The sequence below is a fragment of the Cotesia glomerata genome, linkage group LG8 (genome assembly GCF_020080835.1).
Source record: "Cotesia glomerata isolate CgM1 linkage group LG8, MPM_Cglom_v2.3, whole genome shotgun sequence".
In the NCBI taxonomy this organism is placed as follows: Eukaryota; Metazoa; Arthropoda; class Insecta; order Hymenoptera; family Braconidae; genus Cotesia; species Cotesia glomerata.
This window is the reverse complement of record NC_058165.1, coordinates 1928198-1949502: the sequence shown is the minus strand read 5'-3', so window position 1 is coordinate 1949502 and position 21305 is coordinate 1928198. Positions and strand designations below refer to the sequence as shown.

The following is a 21305-nucleotide window of genomic DNA, read 5'->3' as shown; positions in this document are numbered from 1 at the left end:
CTTCTTATAAGAAAATTGAAAATTTTCAAAAATCGGGAAGTTATTGGTTTTACCCCGTTTTTCGAAAATCGAGTTTTCATCCGGTCTCGGCGTTTTGAGGTCCTAGGGCTACGCCAAATTCAAATTTCCTGTAAGTTGTAACCGATTCGGACCAGTAGATTTCGAGAAATTGCAAAAAGTGATAAAAAGTTTTTTTCATTTTTTAAATATCTCCGAATCGGCTAAACCAATCAACTTTAAAACTAATCAGCTCTTAGCCTTGAAATCCCGCATTGATCGCCGCATAGAGCGTCAGAATCGGTTGATGCGTTCGTGAGATATTGTTGTCGAAAAAATCGAAAAAGTATTTTTGCAATAACTCCGAAATTTTTCATCAGATCAATTTTTGTTTAGAATTATTTATAGAACTCAAAAACCACATCGATCGCCGCCAATCGCGTGAAAATCGGTTTATTTATTCAAAAGTTACAGCAGTTTGAAAATTTTAAAAATCGTGTTTCATCGAATTTTGATAAGATTTTTGAGCTCGAAGAGCTCAAAAACGTCATAAGTACAATTTTAAGTACCTAGGTATGGAATTAGCGGGAAGTTGCAGGGATGGCCTTCAGGGTCAACCGTTTTTCTAATTTTTTTTTTTTTTTTTCAGACTGCAAATATACTGGAATTAGTAACAATAACACTATTCTTCGATAAATCATTGAATTTAATTGACCCACCGAAAAATAACTATGCTGAAAAATGTTCTCCTGATTTACCGATTTATTACAAAAATCATACAAACATTTTTATTCCGTATTCATTGGTAGTTTATCACGACCCTTTTATCAATTATCCAACACTTCGGTAAGTACTGAATATTTTCAATAGAACTTTTTATTTAATCTCGATTTTTTTTTTTTATCTATTATCGAAAATGTGAGGCTTGCACAGAAAAAAGGTTCACTTGAGCCAAACAAATATTTTTCTTCCTAATAATTTTCTTAAGCGAAAAAAATTTTTTGACCCAAGAAATTTCACTTATTCTAATAAAATTAATTCTCTTGCTTTAAGATATACGTATCTTGATCCAAGAAAATTTATTTAAGTCACTAAAATCTTGTTGTTTTGAGAAAATTCAGCCTCGAGTTCCAAAAAATTAAGTTCTTGATAGAAGTTAATTTTCTTGTCGAGAGAAAATTTCTCTCTTGATCCAAAAAATTAAATATAAAGATAGAATTTTATTTTCATTAATATTTTATCGATTAACATGTCAAATGGCAAGATCAAACAATATTTCATCATTTTTTTCATTCAATATGGATAATTGCACGGTAAAATAATATAAAATGGGTATCAAATACTATCGAGAAAAATTTTCTCAAGGTGAGAAAATTTTTTTTCAGCTAAAGTAGATGGCACTACTTCCCTAAAGTATCTGCACGGAAAAAAGTAAACTGTAATATTCACTCGATTCCGGTTAATTTTATAGTTTCAAACAGCAAAGCCGACATCGTGATGGCAAAAATATTAATATTACCGAACTTAATGTAGAAAGTATAAAAGACACAATTTATCATTTAATATCCAAAATAAGTGATTAGTAGCTGTCACTGTAGTTAATACCGACTCTTTCATCTTAAAAATTACAGTTTCAAACAGTAAAATTGTCATTTCAATTTATAGTCGATATTATGAGGAGAAAGGGAACTCAGATGAAAGAGAAGGGGGTCTCACTCTGGGAGAATTTAACATTTGAAACAGCACTGATAGAAGGATTTGTTTATAGTTAAAAATATTTGTTAATATTTAACAAATCATTTATTAGAGACCACTTTTTAGTCCTTAACAAATATTTCTTAGTATTTAAAAAGATTTATTAATATTTAATAAATGAATATCTGATTTATTAAATACAAACAAATCATTTTAAATACTAAGAAATATTTGTTTGATACTAAAAAATGGTCTCTAATAAATGATTTTTAACTACTAACAAATATTTTTTAATACAAATAAATCCTTCTATCAGTGAGTAAAATTATACTTTTTAAAATATACATTTTACCAGTCCAAGCAAGTCAATAATTACAGTTTCATTTTTAGTGTTGCGTTTAAAATTTATCATTTTACTTTGTAAATATTGACGTTGCTTGTATTAGAAATTTACTAACTTCATTTTATGCTTTTACATATCATTGCGATCATTTTTAGGTACCAAATGATAAATATCAAAGTCCGAATTCTTAATAATTATACTTTAACATTTTAGACATTTACATAGCGAATATTACTGTTTGAAATAGTATTTTCTTCCATGTAAAGAGTAAATTTCAACGTTTAAATGGTAAATATTATAGTGTATAGTAAAATCACGATTTTACTGTTTGAAGTGGTAATTTTAGCAGTTGATCATTACTTATTATAAATCGACTGTTATTTATTACAGTTTACTTTTTTCCGTATAAAAATCTTGGTCAAAAAATTTTCCCTTCCATTGTAATAAAACAACAAATAAGAAATTAATGCGAATGATTTATATTACAGAGAAGATGATAATGGTTATTACATATTCCGGACAAACACACCAGCCTGTTCAGTGTCTTGGAGCGGATCTATCTAGTAGTCGTCGATCAAAGTATCCGTGGATCATCAAAAATTTACTTTTCAATTCAACGGAAACATATTTTTACGTGCTTAAATCACTACAGCGATCCTCACAACTATAAAAATTCAATTTCACTTCTTTGTTGTCCATCAAAAAGAAATCACAGAAAAATGGTATCCAATGAATTTTTGCCTGTTTCATAACCTAAAAGCTGACTTCGGTGAAATTTGGCTCGACCAGGGGCAATGTTCGACTTACTTCAAAGGAAAATTCGATACCGAGGTCAAGTTTTTCAAAAAGTCCCTCGAATTGTATGATAAATACAACATCGATGCGATCCTTCGACAAGCTAACATCACTCCTGGAAAGAATTACACTTATCAAGAAATATTCGAGGCCGTTTCCAAGAAAATTAACGGCAAAAACCGATTATTGAATGCCTTGCTGAGCGCAACGTAAGTTACTTATTTATTTTTCTGAAATTACTCTCAATTAAATTAATATAAAATAATATTTAAAAATTCATTTTCCAGGGTGTTAATTCCAAAAAGTTTTATCCGGAGTCGTCATTTCTATGGATAAAAATCTTGATCCTATTGATAGTGCCGATAAAATAAATTCTTATTTTCATTGTTCTACTGATCAACCGATCTACTATAACACTTTCGAGGATAGTATAAATCATCAACTATTGAGAAGTTCTTTTTGCAGAAAGACCGTGAAAGTCTTCAGAAAAAAAAAATCCTTAGGCAGTCGTTTAGTAAAAACATTTAAGAAATAATATGTATTATTTTATTCAACTCATCCTTTAATAAAATGTTTACATCATATTAATTTTATTTATTTTTGAAAATATTAATTCCAATCATACGCATTGTTGATTGTAATAGTGCTTACTTTATCCAACAATTGATGTTTTTAAAAATAATAACAATAATTGCTATTTTTGTTTATTCCTATATAACCTTGAAATTCTCCAATTGGGCTGTGTATGAAATCCCATTAGATAATAAAAAAAATATAAAAAGCAGTTGACCCTAAAAGCTATCTGTGAAATTTCCTGCTTTTGGTTTTTATTTTCAAGATATACGACGTTAATAAAAAATTTTTTGTTTTATTTCTTCGAAAAATTTTTAAATTGTTCTGATTTTTTCGTTCAATAAGAAATATTTATTATTACTTAGTACAACAAAGATTATTCAAGGGAATGACGTTTAATTTGAATTTATATCTTTCAGCTCAAATAATAGATAACTTTTGACCGTAAAAAGTTTATTTTATTTTAATCTTTCAATTTGAATAGTTTCGAATAAATAAATACGATAATTTTATGGTAAATATGTTTAGAGATTAAAAACATAAACATCAGCATTCAATGATGTAACGCTAGTTCTATGTCCTCCAATCAACATATTAGTATAAATACACTCTCTAACTCTCGAAAACTTCAGTTAGGCGGCTACCTGGTACCCAGGAACAGTCGAAGAATTAAATCATAACGATGGATGTCTTAAAAAGTTCATTTTTTCTCTTAACTTTCGTGTTTTTGGCGGAAAATATCGAATGGTAAATATAAAATTAAATTAAAAATAATAACTCGTTTGAATAATTCATTAAAATTACAGTGAAGGCGACTTTCACTTTGAACTAAGCCAAGAATACTTTTCTCCGAAAAATTGCACCAACATCGGCTTTTCGAGACTGAATGTAATTATTTGGCCAAACGATGGGTCAATTCTGATTTCCTACCGCAGCTGAATAACGCGACTGAAACATCGTGTTTACCGAACGGAAAATTAGAGGCAACAGATATATCTTTTTTTGGATCTTCAGAAAGGTTTTCAAGGTCATTGTCTCACGGTTTTGAGGGTATAAACCATAATCTAGATCCTTCAGAACAATTAGAAAATAGGTGGAATGAATTTGGAAGTTGCATGACTGAAATTGAACAACTGAGCGATCGTTCTAAGTATTTGTCTGAAGCAACTAGATTGTACAATAAGTATAACATGAGTGATATTCTGCAGCAAAGTAATATTACTCCAGGAAAAAATTACACTTATCAAGAAATTTCAGACGCTGTGTCCAAGGTCACGCAAGGAAAGAAACCTATTATCAAATGTTTGTGGGATTATGTAAGTTTGATTGTTATTTTTATAAAAATTTACATTTAAAGTTTGACTTTTAAAAATATTATTTTTAACCGAAATTATTCTAGTTTTATATAATAAATAATTTTAAAATAAATTAAATTAATTTAAAGAGGATAAAAATATTACTGTATTAAACAATTTATTTTCTGTAATAGTAAGTTAGAATGATTACATATTTTTTTTTTTTTTAGACTGCAAACGTACTGGAATTAGAAAGAATAACACTATTCTTCGATAAATCATTGAATTTAATTGACCCACTGAAAAACTATTATCCTGGAAAATGTTCTCCTGATTTACTGATTCATTACAAAAATCATACGAGCAAATTTGATCAGGCTCAATTGGTACCTTATGAAGACCCTTTCGACAAATATCCAACACTTCGGTAAGTATTGAATATTTTCGATAGAACTTTTTCATTTGTTATAAGAATTTAGGAGAGGAAATTATAAAAAATTATTAACTAATCAACGGTTGGGCCTCAGAATTAATGCGAATTAATTATATTACAGAGAAGATAATAATGGTTATTATTTATTCCTACAAAAAACCAAACCTTATCAGTGCCCCAAAGCGGATCCATCTAGTTGTCGTCAAACGAAGTATCCGTGGATGATCAATACATTTACTTTTAAATTCAACCAAGACATAAGCTTCACGTGCAATTTCCTCCGGAGCGATCCTCACAACTTCAAAAAATTCAATTTCACTTCTTTGTCGTCGATCGAAAGTGAAATCGAAGAAAAATGGCATCCACAATCTTTTTATAAGTTTTTTGACCCAGAAGCAGACTTCAGTACCATTTGGCACGACCAGGGACAATGTTCGACTTACTTCAAAGGAAAATTCGACAGCGAGTTCAAGTTTTTCAAAAAGTCCCTCGAATTATTCGATAAATACAACGTTGATGTGATCCTTCGGCAAGCTAATATCACTCCTGGGAAGAATTACACTTATCAGGAAATATCCGAGGCCGTTTCCAAGAAAATTAACGGCAAAAAACCGATTGTTAAATGCTTTGCTGAGTACAACGTAAGTTACTTATTTATTTTTTCAAATATTATTATCAATTACATCAATAAAAAATAATGTTTAAAAATTTATTTTTCAGTGCGGTGATTTGAAACAAATTTTATCAGGAATTGCTATTTTTATGGATAAAAATCTTTATCCTATCGATGGTATCATTGATACCGATCTTTATGACTGTCCTACTGATCAATTGATCTACTATAGAACTTTCGAGGATGGTATTTATCAAAGATGTTTTAGAGATTTTCCTCAGCCAGTTGCTTAGTAAAACCATCCAACAAATAATTATGTTTTTATAAAAATTATTTTTTTATGATATATCATTTTATTAAACTCTTCCTTCAATAAATTTTTTACGTCAGATTAATTTAATTCAATTTTTAAAAATATTAATTCCAATTAGAGCATTATTGATTGTATTGTTACTTACTTTATCCAACAATAAATGTTTTTTAAAAATAATAATAATAATTGTTATTTTGCACGACTCGTGATGCGAAGCATCAGAGAGTGCTTTACGATCGAAAAATTTTTTTCGCCTCATTTTAGCAACTATTTTTAGTATTATAGCCTTGTTAGTTCACGGAATCAAGATATTTTGCATACTATTGTCGAGATAATTTAATGGAGATTAATTCCATACATTCTTAAAATTGATTTACTGCAATAGAAACGGAAAAAAACATCAAAATAGGTCAAAAAATTTTCCTGTCCGTCATGTATGAAACCCCGGAAACTCTGTAACTTGTAAAAAAATCAATTATTTGAGTTAAATTTTTTTTTTTAATTCTAATCGACGATTGTAGGTTACTGAATGCGAATGGTTAATTAATTCAGTGTCGTTTAAGTACAATTAATAAAAAACGAAAACTACAAGTCTGTATATCTGTATATATCCATGTAAAATTAACATGGATGGTGATATATCTATATCTATAGATATTATGTACATTTTATTCCACCAGGGGCGCTTGTGCAGTACCTTCCTACTATAGCTGTTTTTTCGGCAATTAATTTTGAGCGACAAGTTTTTTTTTTTTTTTTTATATTTCATAATTAAATGAGCATTATGAGTCGTGCACTTTTGGATTTTCCAAACTTTTTTATTTTTTATTCCTATATAACCTTGAAATTCTTTAATTAGGCTGTGTATGGAAATCTCGGTCGATAATAAAATCTATTATAAAAAATTTACTGTTAATAGCATCTATTACATTAATGTATTATTAAAGTCTACTTTTTCGTAATTTAACCTTGGTACAATAAAAAATTAAAAAGAAAAATAAATTCTCTGCATCACTTCAAGCTTATTCAAAAATCTTCCACTAGGTTGCTCTTGAAGTTAAAAAATCTTAAAATTAATTTCGATAAAAATTTTCAATATCTCTTGAACGAATTGTTAAATTTTGTATAATTGCTTAAATTTTTTATGCACAAAAAATTTTAGAAGTGTCAAAGATATTACGATTGACAACTAACAGATTCACAGCGGCTTCCCATTTTCCTCCAAAATGTGGAGCTCCAGGCGGATTGAACTTCCAGTTCGTGCCATCTTGAGCGATTAAAACTGATAGTTCTCGAAGTGTGCGGGATCCTGCAGCGAATAGTCATCTTAGCTCTTTATCTGCCCCTACAAAGTTGGTTCCACAGTCTGAGTATAGCGTATGACAGATACCTCGGCGACTAGTAAAGCAATGAAGGCGGCAGCAGTGTAGTCAGTGGCTAGCTTTAGATGTACTTTCGCGGGAACTAGCGGTAGACAGGTGCGGCTCGTGAAATTGGGAGTCCCTTAGGGGCGACTTTATCCCGGCTGGGCCTGTTCACTGAACAATAATAATAATTGCTATTTTTTTTGTTATTCCTATATTACCTTGAAATTTTTAAATTAGACTGTAATAAGATGTACGGGAATCCCATTCGATAATAAAATCTATTACAAAAAATATGTTGTTTTTTACTTTTATAAATTTTTAATAAAAGCTCTTTCTAATCAAAAAAATTAATTACCTTTATCAAAAGATAGATATTGCGGCATGCTGTTATCTGCATCCATTACACTAATGTATTATTAATTAAAAAAAAAAAATAAAATTCTCTGCATTCCTACAAGGTTACTAAAAAATTTTCCACTAGCTTGCTCTTAAAGTCAAAAAAATTTTCAATATCTCTTAAACAAATTGTTAAATTTTTTATATTTTTTTGAATTTTTTTCGCACAAAAAATTTTAGAAGTGTCAAAGATATTACGATTGACAACTAAGGAAAGTATTTTGTAATTGAGCTATTGTTGAACACATTAAAAATTGTTTTATCTATGTCCAGCATGAATTTTTGATAATGATTAATTAACGACAATTTATCAAACTTCTTATCGAAAATTAAAACACATTTTAAATTAAGCGGGGATTCCTGATTATAGATAAATTTGATAGTAGAAATGACAATTAATTATCGATTTATATCCACATACACTTTTAATGTACTTTATTAGGAGAAACTGTGACAGTATTTGTGCCTTTGTTTATGATATTCGGAAATATATATAAACTGCTTATAAAGAAGGACAACAGCGAAGAAGAATTCCAAAATGAAGTTAAAGCTAAGCTCAAGGATTTCTTGAATGGACAATTTGAACCAGGGAACCACAAAGCTTCACAATCTTATGATTCATAGTACACGGAAAGAAATACATTGCGGATATCACTATGTCACTATGGGTGTGAGCACCATACTGTATGGTTTAGACGATTTTTCATTGGACAAAAAATTGTCAGCATAGATGATTTGGCTATGGTGGGAATAGTAATATCGACAATAGTTATAGCCGATGCGCCAATGTCACTATGGGCGTCAGCCCCATAGTGACTGGCGACATTTACGATGCTCCTGGCAGAACAGTCTATGCATTATTGTTATATCTCTTATGCTAATATTGGAGTTGTAACAAAGTTAGTTTAATTGATTAAATAGGTTATGCACTGATAAAAGGATTTATTAACTATTAATAATTTAATTTATTTGAAAACAATTATTTCATTTATTAAATTTTAATAAATATTTTTCAACATTAAATAAATATTTACTTGGGAGGAAAGTACGTTTATTAATAGTTAATCAGTATTTATTAACAGTCAAATGACATATAGTCGTTAATAAATATTTTGTAGAGTGAATTTGTTTCGTCCGCAAATTTTAATGTCATGTAATATAAAAATTGCTTATATTTTTATATTTTTAAATATTAAAAACGTTAGTTTATTAAATGAATTTAATTATTATCATGTCTTCCAGCTACAAGGTTATAAAAAGTGTCAAAAGAAAATTGCTATTTTTATTTTTTATTTTAAAGAAATATTTGTTAACAGTTAACAAATATCCATTAACTATTAATAAATATTTATTAACTGTTAATAAATATTTATTAACTGTCAATAAATATTTATAAAATTTTATTATGTTCAAAAATCATTTATTAACAGTTAATAAAGCTTATTAAATGTAAACAAATCCTTCTATCAGTGTGTTCGATGAAAAATATTTAAAAATTTTGTATTGAACTAGTTTAATGTAACAATTAATTTCAAATTAATGAAACATAATTTAGTAAAAGGAGAAAAATAAACAGCGGCGTATGCAATTAAAATGAACATTGTTTTAAACTTATTTTTATTTCTAATTATTATACAGCACATATATATTACAATATTTGTTTTTAAATAATGAATTAATATTAAATCCAACGTTTTGGAATGTAAGTTTTACCATTCCCAGCTATTACTGGTCGAGTCAAACTACAAAATTTTAAATCTGGATAAAATAAACAATACCATCTCTTATTATCGATAGAAATTTCATATGCTTGGTAGTGCTCATCAAAAAAATATTCATCAATACAGGTAGTAATTAAAATTAATTTTTGATTAGGTTTTAAAAGTATGTTGTGTATGTAGTAAAATAATGGTCCATTTTCAGAAGGCATCATTAAGATTGTACTTGCCATCAATTCTTTGCCCATATATTTAATAAATGACGTAGATGAAACGTTATTTATACCAGCAGGAAGATGTGGAGCGAATAAATGAAAATTTGGAATAGTTTCAATATTTAAAATTTTAGATACTGGACCAGTTGTAAAAGAATCAATTTGTTTCTTCGAATTCCGCTGTAAATTATTAAATCTTAGTTGATTTTTAACAGCGATTGTGTGACTGACATTAATCCGACAAATCGCACTGTGAGATGTTACTTTTCCATGTTTATGTAGTCGTTCAAAGATAGAGCATTCCATGTTTCCAATAGGTCCAAATTTCAAAAATAAATAAGGGTAATGAATAAGTACATGATGCTTAAATTTTAGGCAGTTTGGAAATAATATCAATAATTTCTTTAAATACTCCGAAACAAGTTCTTTAAAATATAGGCTAGTATTTTTAAGGAGAGCTTTAGCTGTTGTGATATCGACAATTTTTTTTAACAAGATGATCAATGACCAGTACTCATCATGTTGAGGGATTAAATCTCCTAATATAAGGTGTATATTCCGAATCAGACATAACATTTCAGCTGATGATATAATAATGCATTCATTTTTCATATGATTTTGAGTAATATCAGGTGGTTTATTGCGTTTTTCAATTGGACCATAATCAAACCCTCGTACTCTGTTATTGAGTACTTCTAAGGTGAAATACTTTTTTTTGTAGATATAAACATTTAATATCTTACCCAAATCGTATTGACATACACCCTCCAAGACATCATGCATCATGTCAACACACATAGAATCGATTACATTATATCCAGGCAAGTCATTGAAACAACTTCGACTTTTAATACCAGCTGAATCAAAGTCTTTCGCCTTTACTTGAAGATCATACTGAGTTTGCGTCCTTAACAAAGAGTCTTTAACCTCATAAGAATCTTTTATTTGACTACGATCAATTAAACAAAATCTACAACAATAATTTCCCGAAAAACTACAAATGAAACCATGAATAGCATTCACTGCAAGATTATCACCAACCACAGAAAGTAATGCAAAGTGTATTGTTTGTTGTGACGGAGTATCTTTGAATATAGTTATCCCAGTAGTCTGAAGCTCTTTTAATTCTTCTAACAATGGATTTAAAATCGTTCCAAAACTAAAATCTTTTTCATCCAAAGAATTAAAAAGTAACACGACGAAAATGTTTTCCAACTTTGATTGAAGATTTGGAGGTAAACATGGAATGCTTGCATACACTGCACCTGTCTTTGCTAAACCTCTATGACTTCCTAAAGGATTGTTGTTTTCATAATCATCATAATATACTATTAACGGTAACACGAATTTGTCACCAAATGATTTTTTTTTCTCTTTCCATAAAGTTCCTTGAACGACATTCTGAAGTAGTGGAGATTCATTTGGCAAACTATTTAAATATTCTGTGATACAGCCCAAAATATTTGGAAGTTCCAAAAAATTTTTCAACGTCTTCTTAAGTGAAATATATTCAACGGTAACTGGAATTTTGACAAGAGTTGTTGTGGCTTCACTATTTCGGTAGTCTTCTCTTTCTCCGATCATTATTGTTTCCGGAGGAATATATGTACCATCACGTTCAAAAGTTGCCAGCCGTTTAAATTCAGTTGATAAGTTCTTAAAGGGATCAAATAAAGTATCTTGAATTTTCTTAAAATGATATAAATTTTCTCTTCGTTCACCAAAATCTTCTAAGCGCTGTATCAATCCTGTAATAAATGTATTGATAGGAGAATTCTTAAAAATATCAGAACAACTGTCGACGATATTTTGTACACGAGTGCGAGATAAATCATTATAACTATAAAGATTCGAAATAAATGATAATGACTGTTCCGTCATACAATCGCTTAAAAACGGTAAGTTAAAAAAGTTGTCATATTTTGTATTTGAAGTCATATTTAAATTATTAAAAATTACAGTTTTTTAAAAACAGTAAAATCAAGTTAAAACTTGTTATTTTTGATGTGACTAAAGCTTAAAAGTATATTATAAGACTGATTTGTAAGAAATAATAAATATAAAAACGTAACCCGACAAGAGCAAAAAAGTAAATATTATCAGCGATGATCAATTTTTATCCTCAACGGTGCGCTTCACATAAGTAAACATTTTATTAACTTTCGCCGGATATTTATTCCCAACTGTCGAAATCTCAAATATTGATTTTTGAATAAATACCCAAGTGTTGTTACACGACTTAGGAAACTGTAAATTCCAAACAAAAAAGATTTGGAAATTGAGTTTTAAAGCTGCGAACGCATCAACAACTTTATATTTATAATTATCAACGACGACGTAAAAACTAGTACACTTTTCAGGTGTCCCAACAAATAACATGTACGGTTGTACTGTCTTCTTTTCCGCTAATGCTGTACTTTTTTTCTTGTCTATAATTTCTTGAACTTGCGTTTCAATCTTAAAATAAAATGAATGAGATTAAAAATAAATTGATACTAATATATAAAAGTAAAATCATAATATTTACCTTAACGATTGACAAAAAGTCATTTGTTAGGTCAACTTGCGATAAATCCTCACTATCTTTAGTTACCTTTTGAGGAGGAGATTCACCACACAGATTTTTTCTTTTTTTACCAACCTTTTTTACAGTAGCGGAATTTGCTGATGTATTGTCAAGTATGCAAGTTAATAATAAAAGAAGAATAATTTCATCCTTATCTAGAAGGAAAAATAAATGAGTAATTAATATTAACTATTATCAGTAAATAAGTCAAAATCAATAGAATGTATTTAAATGTATGTTACCTTCAGATATATTTGAATGTAAGCCAAGCAACTTTTTAGCTGTCGCGGTTGGTACAAATTGCTCATTTACACTGTAATATTTTCGGATAGATTTGGCTACTTTTGGCCAGTTGCTATCAATACAGTCATCTTTAACTTTTTGCTGGATTCTTTTAAAATCAATATCAATCTAGATTTTTACAAAATTGAAAATTGATGAATCCTTATACTTCATAATTGTTTGACTAGAAATAGTATTATTAAAATATTAATTACCAAATCAACTCCTAAGTCTGTCTTTAAGCACTCGTATATAAAAGGGCTTGACTCTGCCTTATTTTCATTCTTCCAGTTGCTTTGCCGCACGTCGAAAGTCTCACGCCAATAATCCTTTACTTGGTCTACTGGTTGAACGTTTTTTTTGAGCCACTCAATTTTCTCAATAGTGTTTGCTGTAATGAAAAATAACAATAAAAATAAATGATGTCATTTTTATCTACTTATGTAAAGTGTACATTAATTAACAAATCATGATAAATACCATTAGCTACAACTACAGATTTTGAATTTTTTACAGGTTTAGGATTCGATTGTAATATTCCGGCATCTCGCATTTTTTTTTTTACTTCATTGAATCTTTCCCATAGCTTTCCGCTAGGATTAACACTAACATCACCTTCTTGATAATATGGTGTGTAATAGAGCCCAGATTCTTCGTTAAATACGGTAGCTATTTCATTGGCTAATTTTAGGAAACGGGAACGATCAATTCTGCAAAAAATAAATTATGTTAGTCTTACTTTTTCGATTATGATAAACAAATTTATTTAGAAAAATATGAAAAAAATTAAAAAGCTCGTGCAGTACACTAGGATTAGTATACAATAAGATTAGTAAGCAATAAATTTAGTAAGATGATGAGTTATAAAAAAATTGTTCTTTAGACTTTAAATAAAAACTCTACAGGCAAAATATTAGTATTAGTCTATTATAAAATATTACAGGATTAATTAAAGATAATATCAGTGAAGATTAGTGAGCAAAGACATATAGTCCAAGTGTAGTATTGTTTAGTTGAAAAGAAAGAAAAGTTAGTCACGAATTTTCTACTTAATATTTATTCATTGTTCAACTACTCTTTTGACGAAAAAACTTGATAGAAAATGATTAACACAAATCGTAAAAATAATAAAGAAAATAATGGAGAATTCGACTATTTTTTATACCATTGTTTCAGTTTTATGTTAATGATTCCCTACCAATTTTTTTAAAAGACTAATGATGAATTATTTTTTTTTAAACCTACACAAATTTTTTTAATGGCTCTTTTCCAACTTGAAAATTTGCATCCCGTAGTGCAATATTTACTTCACGGTCAATTACTTGTTTAACCAGTACCGTTCTCATTTCATCAGATAAAATTTTGTTAGGGCTTTTTTCAAAATTGCATAATACAATAAGCTTGTCAATATCATGGCTTAAATAATCTTTTAATGATTCATTAGGGTCGCAAAATGTTATTGGTGATAAATTAATTAGACTGACGAAAGAAGCATTGAGATTATCAGGTGCGATGGTGTCTGATGTCGCAGGAATAATTGCGACTGCTGTGTAGAAGAAAAAATAATATAAAAGTACTATAGTTTAACATTGAAAACATGAGACAGAACTATAAAAAAATACTTGAAAGATCGTATTGTTAATGATAATAAATTCAAGAGATATCATGAAAATTAATTTTTAATTTTTTTTTACCAACATTTAAAATAAAAGAAGTGACAATGATAATTTTTTGACAATCAGCTGTCCATTTATTTTTCAGATGCAGAAGCTTTCAATTCAATCAATAAATTTATTATCATTATTGCCTTAATAGACAAGACAACAATCAAACCCATTCAATAAAATTCACAATTACAATTAATAATGTTAAATAAAAAAGAAACACAGCAGGATCAAACTTACAATTCTCATGAAAACTGGTTTCTGTCATTACAAAACAAACAGCCTAGAAAAAATATTACGTGAATTTAGGTTAGTTTACTTATTTCTATGATTTTTTTATTATATTAATTATTCGATGTATTTAATTTAATGATAGTACTTACAATTCCAACAAAATCAAAACAAAATATTATATTTTGTACGTTTATTTATTGAGTTATATTTATGCTTGTGATATACATATACTCGATGCACTTGTAAACACGTTTATTTTCTTTTTACTAATTTATGAATTTTTATGTCGGTATGGTAGTTGTACCCATAAAATATTGGCGGTAATTCGATAGAGTATTGATTGTCGCGCCAAGTAATATTGCGGGAAAAACTAGTAGCATTGCGACATCTGCGATGCACTATGGGGCTGGCGGCAATGCTGTCACGTCAAGCCTACTATGTGCCAGTGTAATAGACGCAAAGATTTTGGTACCATACAGTATAGTAGATAATCCTATACTCATAGGACTTATAGCAATGCTCTGTAGTGACATAGGGATATCCGCAATGTATTTCTTTCCGTGTACCGATCGCATTATTGCAGACACTCGATTGCAAGGTTATAAAACATTTAGACAACAATTGAATGAAGAGCTTAATTAAATCGAAACTAAATATATGAATAGTATTGCTCCGATTATTTCTAACAACGAATTATGATCTCGAAGATCTCAACGAACATCTTAAACCGATACTTGAAAATGGGATTGTGGAAGAAAAGCTGATTCATATTAAATTTAGTTCGGAATTGCACGGAAAGACACATAGGGAAAGAACTAAAAATTTATTTGAAAGTGTGATTATTATTTCGAGAGATCAGGTATTATAAGAATTGCATTTTTATATTTATTAATTTTTTTCGAAATAATTAAATCAATTATCATGTTTAATGGTACTAAAATTGGTACAATAGTTAATTAAACCAAAAACCGATGTCATATAAGCTCCTAAGAAAATAAAAAGCGATTATTTTTATTTTATTACTTATAATTTGAAAGTTAACTCGCTTATTGCGAGATAATTCAGTGATCATGCGCCATCTGTTAGAGACTTTTAGCACTTTTTAGTCAAAAATTTATATATGGATTTATATAACCACATCAAATCTAAAATTAGCATTTAAAAAATTTTTTTAGCTTTCAGCATTTTTTTAGCATATATGGAAATTTTTTACGGGCCAAATAAACAAGTATCTATAATCAAAATACTATTATTTTAGAAAGATAAGCATTTGGAGTGTAATGATCTTTCTGCATACGACAAACTGTTCTTTTACTATGATTACGTAGTAAAAATGGTCACTCAAGGTTACAACATGATTCTATGGACTTATCAATACCGCAGATTACTAGACCACGACCACAATGGTACCTATTTGGCACATTTATTTAATTATATCCCATTGCATTCTAACAGAAAACTTATTTATTTATTAACAAAAACTTGCAATTAGTGCTTCAAAATCGACAATAAGAAGCGATCGTCAAGATAACTGAAGTCGCAAAGCATCATTTGCGTTCAGTAGACAACATTAGTTGGAAATCTGCTTACGCTTGTGATCCTGAACGATGGGAAGAAGGTATTACATATTGCGATGACTAATTCCTTCTACATTTAAACTATTTTTTATCCTTTAATCAGGAAAAAATTACATCAGAGTAAAACCTTTCAAACCAAAGCCCTGTAGAGATGTTCCAAACTGTGAAGCGTCGAGGCCCACTCTGACTGAGCTTCCCAGTATATTCAGCTTGATGCTTGATCTTGTGACACTTCCAAATATGAATAATACACTAATTTTAAGTTAAACTGCATCTAACATTAAGTTGACATTATCATCAATTAATTTTTCTGCCTTTAGAGTTGTAACAAGTGCCCGATTCTACGAAAAAGGCGGAATCATTGGCGTGGAACCTCAGTGTGGAGTTTTCGTTGAGGGCCAAGTCGATCCTAAAACTCTTAGATGGAACACCTGGAACAGAGACCACTACAGCAGGGACAACCTTCCGGCCAATTATATAGAGCTTGGTTCGGAAGTAAGCTCATTTTACTTGGACGATATTGTGCTGCCTGAAGGCGAATTCCTCACAGGCGTTGGATTCAAGATCTTTGATCACGGACGCATTGAGCCCAGACGCATATCGTTAGTTGCTCAAGGAACGAAAATGTATGACTTCATGGATAACAAAACTAATGCAGGGAAAACTTTCGATCGTTATCCGGTTTGAAATTATCAAAATTCAAGGTAAGGTCAATTTAATAGCACAATAGCACGCTTCATTGCAAAAAATTTGGAATCATTGTTGATCTTTTAATTCCAGACATGTCAGATCACCAGAACACATCCAAGACTACCTTCCAGCGACGACACAAAATTCCCAAACTTACGAAATGAGTGAACCCGGAATTGATTTTATCGGCCTATTCTACACTTGCAAAGGTGTAAGGATGGATAACTTTCCAACAATAGGGCCGTATATCGATATGAATGAGTACAAGCCGTCTCGAATGTTACCACTGGGTGGAATTGGATTGATGTACAAGAGCGTACCTAACCACTTGGGATTTTTTTCATTCAAATTTATTTCCACTAAGTTTACGTCTTACATCCGGAAAGACTATGCTAAATGACTGAACTAAGGAAACCCGTGGTAAATTCAATGTGTGTTTACAAACTGGAAATTGACGGATTGTTGATAAAAATAAATCATTGCTATTTTATTATTAGATTTATTTTAACAAGACATATTTGAGCTATAAAACAAATAAATCAACGAAATCTTAGTTTGTTGTTGAATAAATAAAAAAAAAAAACTGTGTAAACATTATTTTTCACGGCAGTTTGATTTTTCTTTATGTTGGATTGGATAATACAGTTTTACGATAATTTATGTTATTGAAAGCGACCTGTAAGGAAAGTTACTTTATGATCAGTAGATAACACATTTTTCATAGTTATCGACATCGAGTTTATCAACAGAGCATGGTAAGACAGAAACTTTAGACTTCATGAGTGATATATCTTTCGTTGATCTGTAGTTGACTTCCGAATGATCAGTCAGTAATCAATAACTTACCACTAGCGACCTATGTATGCTGCTTGCGACCTCGATTAAGTACCCCTGATAGCCAAGTTGGCCGCAACTTTCTGTCAATCTACTGCCGCAACTTGTCACCAACTTGGCGGCAACTCTTGGAAAGTAACTCGGTTGGTGTCAACTTGTTCACCAAGTTGTCACCAAGTTGTCGGCAAAAGTTGCTCTGAAACTTTTTCACACCAAGTTGACGACAAGTTTCTCAAGAAATTTGGCGACATATTGCGGCAGTAGATTGGTCTCTTTTTTCTCAGAAACTTGTAGCCTACTTGGAGCCAACAGTTACAAATTCGGAAGTTGACCGCAAGTTGTCGCTAAGTTGGTGGCAACTATCTGACACCAACTTGGTTGGTCTGAAACTGTGGCTATCAGGGTGATAGCCAAATTGGTCGCAACTTTCCGTCGATTTACTGCCGCAACTTGTCACCAAGTTGACGGCAAGTCTTGGAAATGAACTCGGTTGTTCACCAAGTTGACACCAAGTTGTCGGCAAAAATTGCTTTCGAAACTCTTTCGCACCAAGTTGACGACAAGTTTCTCAAGAAATTTGGCAACATATTGCGGCAGTAGATTGGTCTTGTTTTTCTCAGAAACTTGTAGCCAACTTGACGCCAACAGTTACAAATTCGGAAGTTGATCGCAAGTTGTCGCTAAATTGGTGGCAACTATCTGACATCAACTTGGTTGGTCTGAAACTGTGGCTATCAGGGCTGATAGCCAAGTTGGTCGCGACTTTCCGTCGATTTACTGCCGCAACTTGCCACTAACTTGGCGGCAAGTCGTGGAAATGAACTCGGTTGTTCACGAAGTTGTCACCAAGTTGTCAACAAAAGTTGCTCTGAAACTTTTTCACACCAAGTTGACGACAAGTTTCTCAAGAAATTTGGCGACATATTGCGGCAGTAGATTGGTCTCTTTTTTCTCAGAAACTTGTAGCCTACTTGGAGCCAACAGTTACAAATTCGGAAGTTGACCGCAAGTTGTCGCTAAGTTGGTGGCAACTATCTGACACCAACTTGGTTGGTCTGAAACTGTGGCTATCAGGGTAAATCGAACGCTGTTTCAGCTTGCAATTGCTCCAACAAACTATCCATTATTCCCGTCTTAGTTTCAGGAGCTTTTTTCTCAAGTACCAAACGTTTTGATTCAGTAGTAGCCGCTTGCTTCCCGGATTCACGAAGACGCTTATGCTTATTGCGCTCACGTATTCTTTTAATTTCCACTTGGGCTTGCTAAAACACACCAATAAGAAGTATCCGAATAATTTATCAATACAAACAATTAGGATACAACAAAGACAACAAACATACCACAGTCATCAACAAATTTCTTAATATCACCGAAGAATTCCTCGATAGCATACTTCTTTTTATCGAACGTAAAGAACTCCGAAAGATTTGTATAAAGCGCGTCCATTTTCTCTAACATGTTTCGCAGAACTTCAAAAAAAGCGCGTGTTTCTTTAGCAAACGGTGATATTACTTCAACAAATCTATCAAATTCGCTCGGCGGAACATTCCAATTAGCAAGATCTTGCTCCAAGATCTTGATCCTTCTGTTAATATCTGCCAAAGTTTCCTTGATGTTTTCTAAAGACATGCGACTAGCCTTGTTAACATGGGACAGTTCTTCAGCAAAGCTAAGACACTCGGGGAAATTTTTTTCAATTGTTTTCACGAGATAATACATCAATGTTTCTTTGTTCTCAAAGTCTTTTGTGCTGCTCAGCTAGAAAATAATCATCATACTGATAGAAAAAATGACTTGATTAAAGAAAAATTTTTTCTTCAAAGTGTCATTGTTGTTTTAAGTAATTAAATTCTCTTAACTTAAGAAATTGATTCTCAAATCAAGAAACTCGGTTGTTTTAAAATAAGATGTATACAACTTTGCCCAAGAATTTCTTTCTCTTGGATTAAGATAGACGGTAACATTGGTTCAAGATATTACCGACTTGTTCCAAGTATGGCACCACTCGAGAATTAACATATTATTTTACTTGTTTTAAGCATATAAATTTAAGTATTTTTGCTATTCTTTGTATTAATAAATGTTTTTCAGCAAATAGAGAAATAAAAGATTTTTAACTTCAAAGTTTTTTTCTGACTTAAACTTATAACATTATAAATAAAAAAATTTGTTCTTGAATCTACAATCAATAATTCTTTAAATGAAATAAAATTATTCTTTATTAAGAGAATCGTTTTTGAATAAAGAATTCACTTGTACCGATCGAAGATAATATAGTCTTGAACCTCGTAAAAATTTTATCGATCGGAGTGATTAGATCTCTCACTCCAAGAAACATTAAATCAAGACAAGAATTTCTTTAAATAAGACAACTAGTTCTCTTCAAAATAATCTTCTTGAAGCAATTTGCCATATCAAAGCAAATTTTTAAGGGAGTTGGGAAAGAACGGATAGGGAAAAGGGGGGACCTACTCAGTGGGAATTTTTCCGTAATTGAAAAAATAATCAGACAGCCCAGACTGGGAATCGAACCCAGATCTTTCGGTTACGCGCCAAGGGCTCTACCAGTTAAGCTATCCGAGAATATTTTTCTTTAATGAAGATATTTTTTTTATTAGTGTACTTACTTCTGAAAAATCTCGTAAAGGATTCTTAGAACTTGATTGAGTCCGTTGAATCCAAATTCGTGGTCCCAGCTCAACGGATTCTTTCCCAACGCTTTTGTGAGTAATTGGACGCAACTGTAAATATCATTTTCGCTACGAGCTCCTTGCGCGAGATATTGAATATACTCATTGGGGCTGTTAAATCTCATCTCTTCTTAATTTATTGCAACATGAATTAAAATTAATCCAATCAAAGGAAATGCTTTCTTCCTTGTCGAACATTAACAAGTAAATAAAAATAACTTTTAATAGAATAATCATGATGTCTTTTAATAGACATCTGCTATTATGAATAATGTCATTGATATTTATAATCAGTTACCACTTTCTTATCGTTTTGGTAAAGAGATAGACAATTTATTGTAGCATTAGAAAAAAATTTATAGTGACCATTAATACTTATTTTATTATTTCCAAGACAGTAACTAGATTTTCGAGCTCGAAGTTGGATTTTTAGCTTTAAAAGCTACTAACTTTACAATATAAAAGTTTTTTAGCGTTTGTTAACTTTAATATAACAGAAAATTCCAGGAATTGCCTTTAGAGTTAATCATATTCAGGATTTTTAAATTGTTACAATAATAAGCAAAATTTTAAATTATAACTTTAATGACAATTTTCGAGAAAAGCTTCTCTGAATTTTACAACTATTTTTTGCTAAAATTATTTTTTATGCCAAAATAAATGACTTTGTTACAGCAAAACAATGATTTTGTTACTACAACAATAATTAACAGAGTAACGGTAGCTAAATTATTTTATAGTCCTAACAAAATCATTTTTGGACAACAGATTAATTTAGTGACGTAACAAACTGATTTGTTATTACAACTTGACTAATTTTATTAAGGAAACTAATAGATTTTTTATTTTGGCTAATTTTTATGCTTACGAACTATTTCAATATAAAATAAGTTGCAAAATTACAATAATTTTAAATAATTAAAATACTTGCAATTTTTTTTACAAAATGGTTATAAATTTTTCTTACTTAAAAAAAATTTAAAGTTCGGAGAATTTTCCCGGAGTCGCAAACAAA

The 21305-nt window shown here is 30.4% G+C and overlaps 2 protein-coding genes across 2 annotated transcripts; both read right to left on the bottom strand.

The window, feature by feature from the left end:
* Positions 1–9529: 9529 nt before the first annotated feature.
* LOC123270825 lies at positions 9530–11634 on the bottom strand. Its single transcript, XM_044736972.1, has 2 exons — positions 9892–11634; positions 9530–9562 (listed from the first exon to the last, which is right to left on the bottom strand). The coding sequence occupies exons 1-2, from the start codon at positions 11632–11634 to the stop codon at positions 9530–9532; spliced, it is 1776 nt and encodes a 591-aa protein (XP_044592907.1).
* Positions 11568–15045, bottom strand: LOC123270748. The gene is made up of 8 exons (XM_044736890.1): positions 14649–15045; positions 14506–14548; positions 13847–14147; positions 13082–13311; positions 12817–12992; positions 12562–12730; positions 12281–12474; positions 11568–12210 (listed from the first exon to the last, which is right to left on the bottom strand). The coding sequence occupies exons 2-8, from the start codon at positions 14531–14533 to the stop codon at positions 11863–11865; spliced, it is 1446 nt and encodes a 481-aa protein (XP_044592825.1). The 5' UTR covers positions 14534–14548; positions 14649–15045; the 3' UTR covers positions 11568–11862.
* Positions 15046–21305: the final 6260 nt, after the last annotated feature.

Bases quoted from the DNA above. Each gene is read 5' to 3' on its own strand.
- LOC123270825 (XM_044736972.1), bottom strand. From the start codon at position 11,634: ATGACGGAACAGTCATTATCATTTATTTCGAATCTTTATAGTTATAAT. The intron at 9,563-9,891 runs GTATCTAAAATT...AAAATTTTGTAG, and splicing joins ATTCTTTTACAACTGGTCCA to TTTGACTCGACCAGTAATAG.
- LOC123270748 (XM_044736890.1), bottom strand. From the start codon at position 14,533: ATGACAGAAACCAGTTTTCATGAGAATT. The intron at 14,148-14,505 runs GTAAGTTTGATC...TCTTCTACACAG, and splicing joins AACCAGTTTTCATGAGAATT to CAGTCGCAATTATTCCTGCG. The intron at 12,475-12,561 runs GTAACATACATT...TTTTCCTTCTAG, and splicing joins ACATTCAAATATATCTGAAG to ATAAGGATGAAATTATTCTT.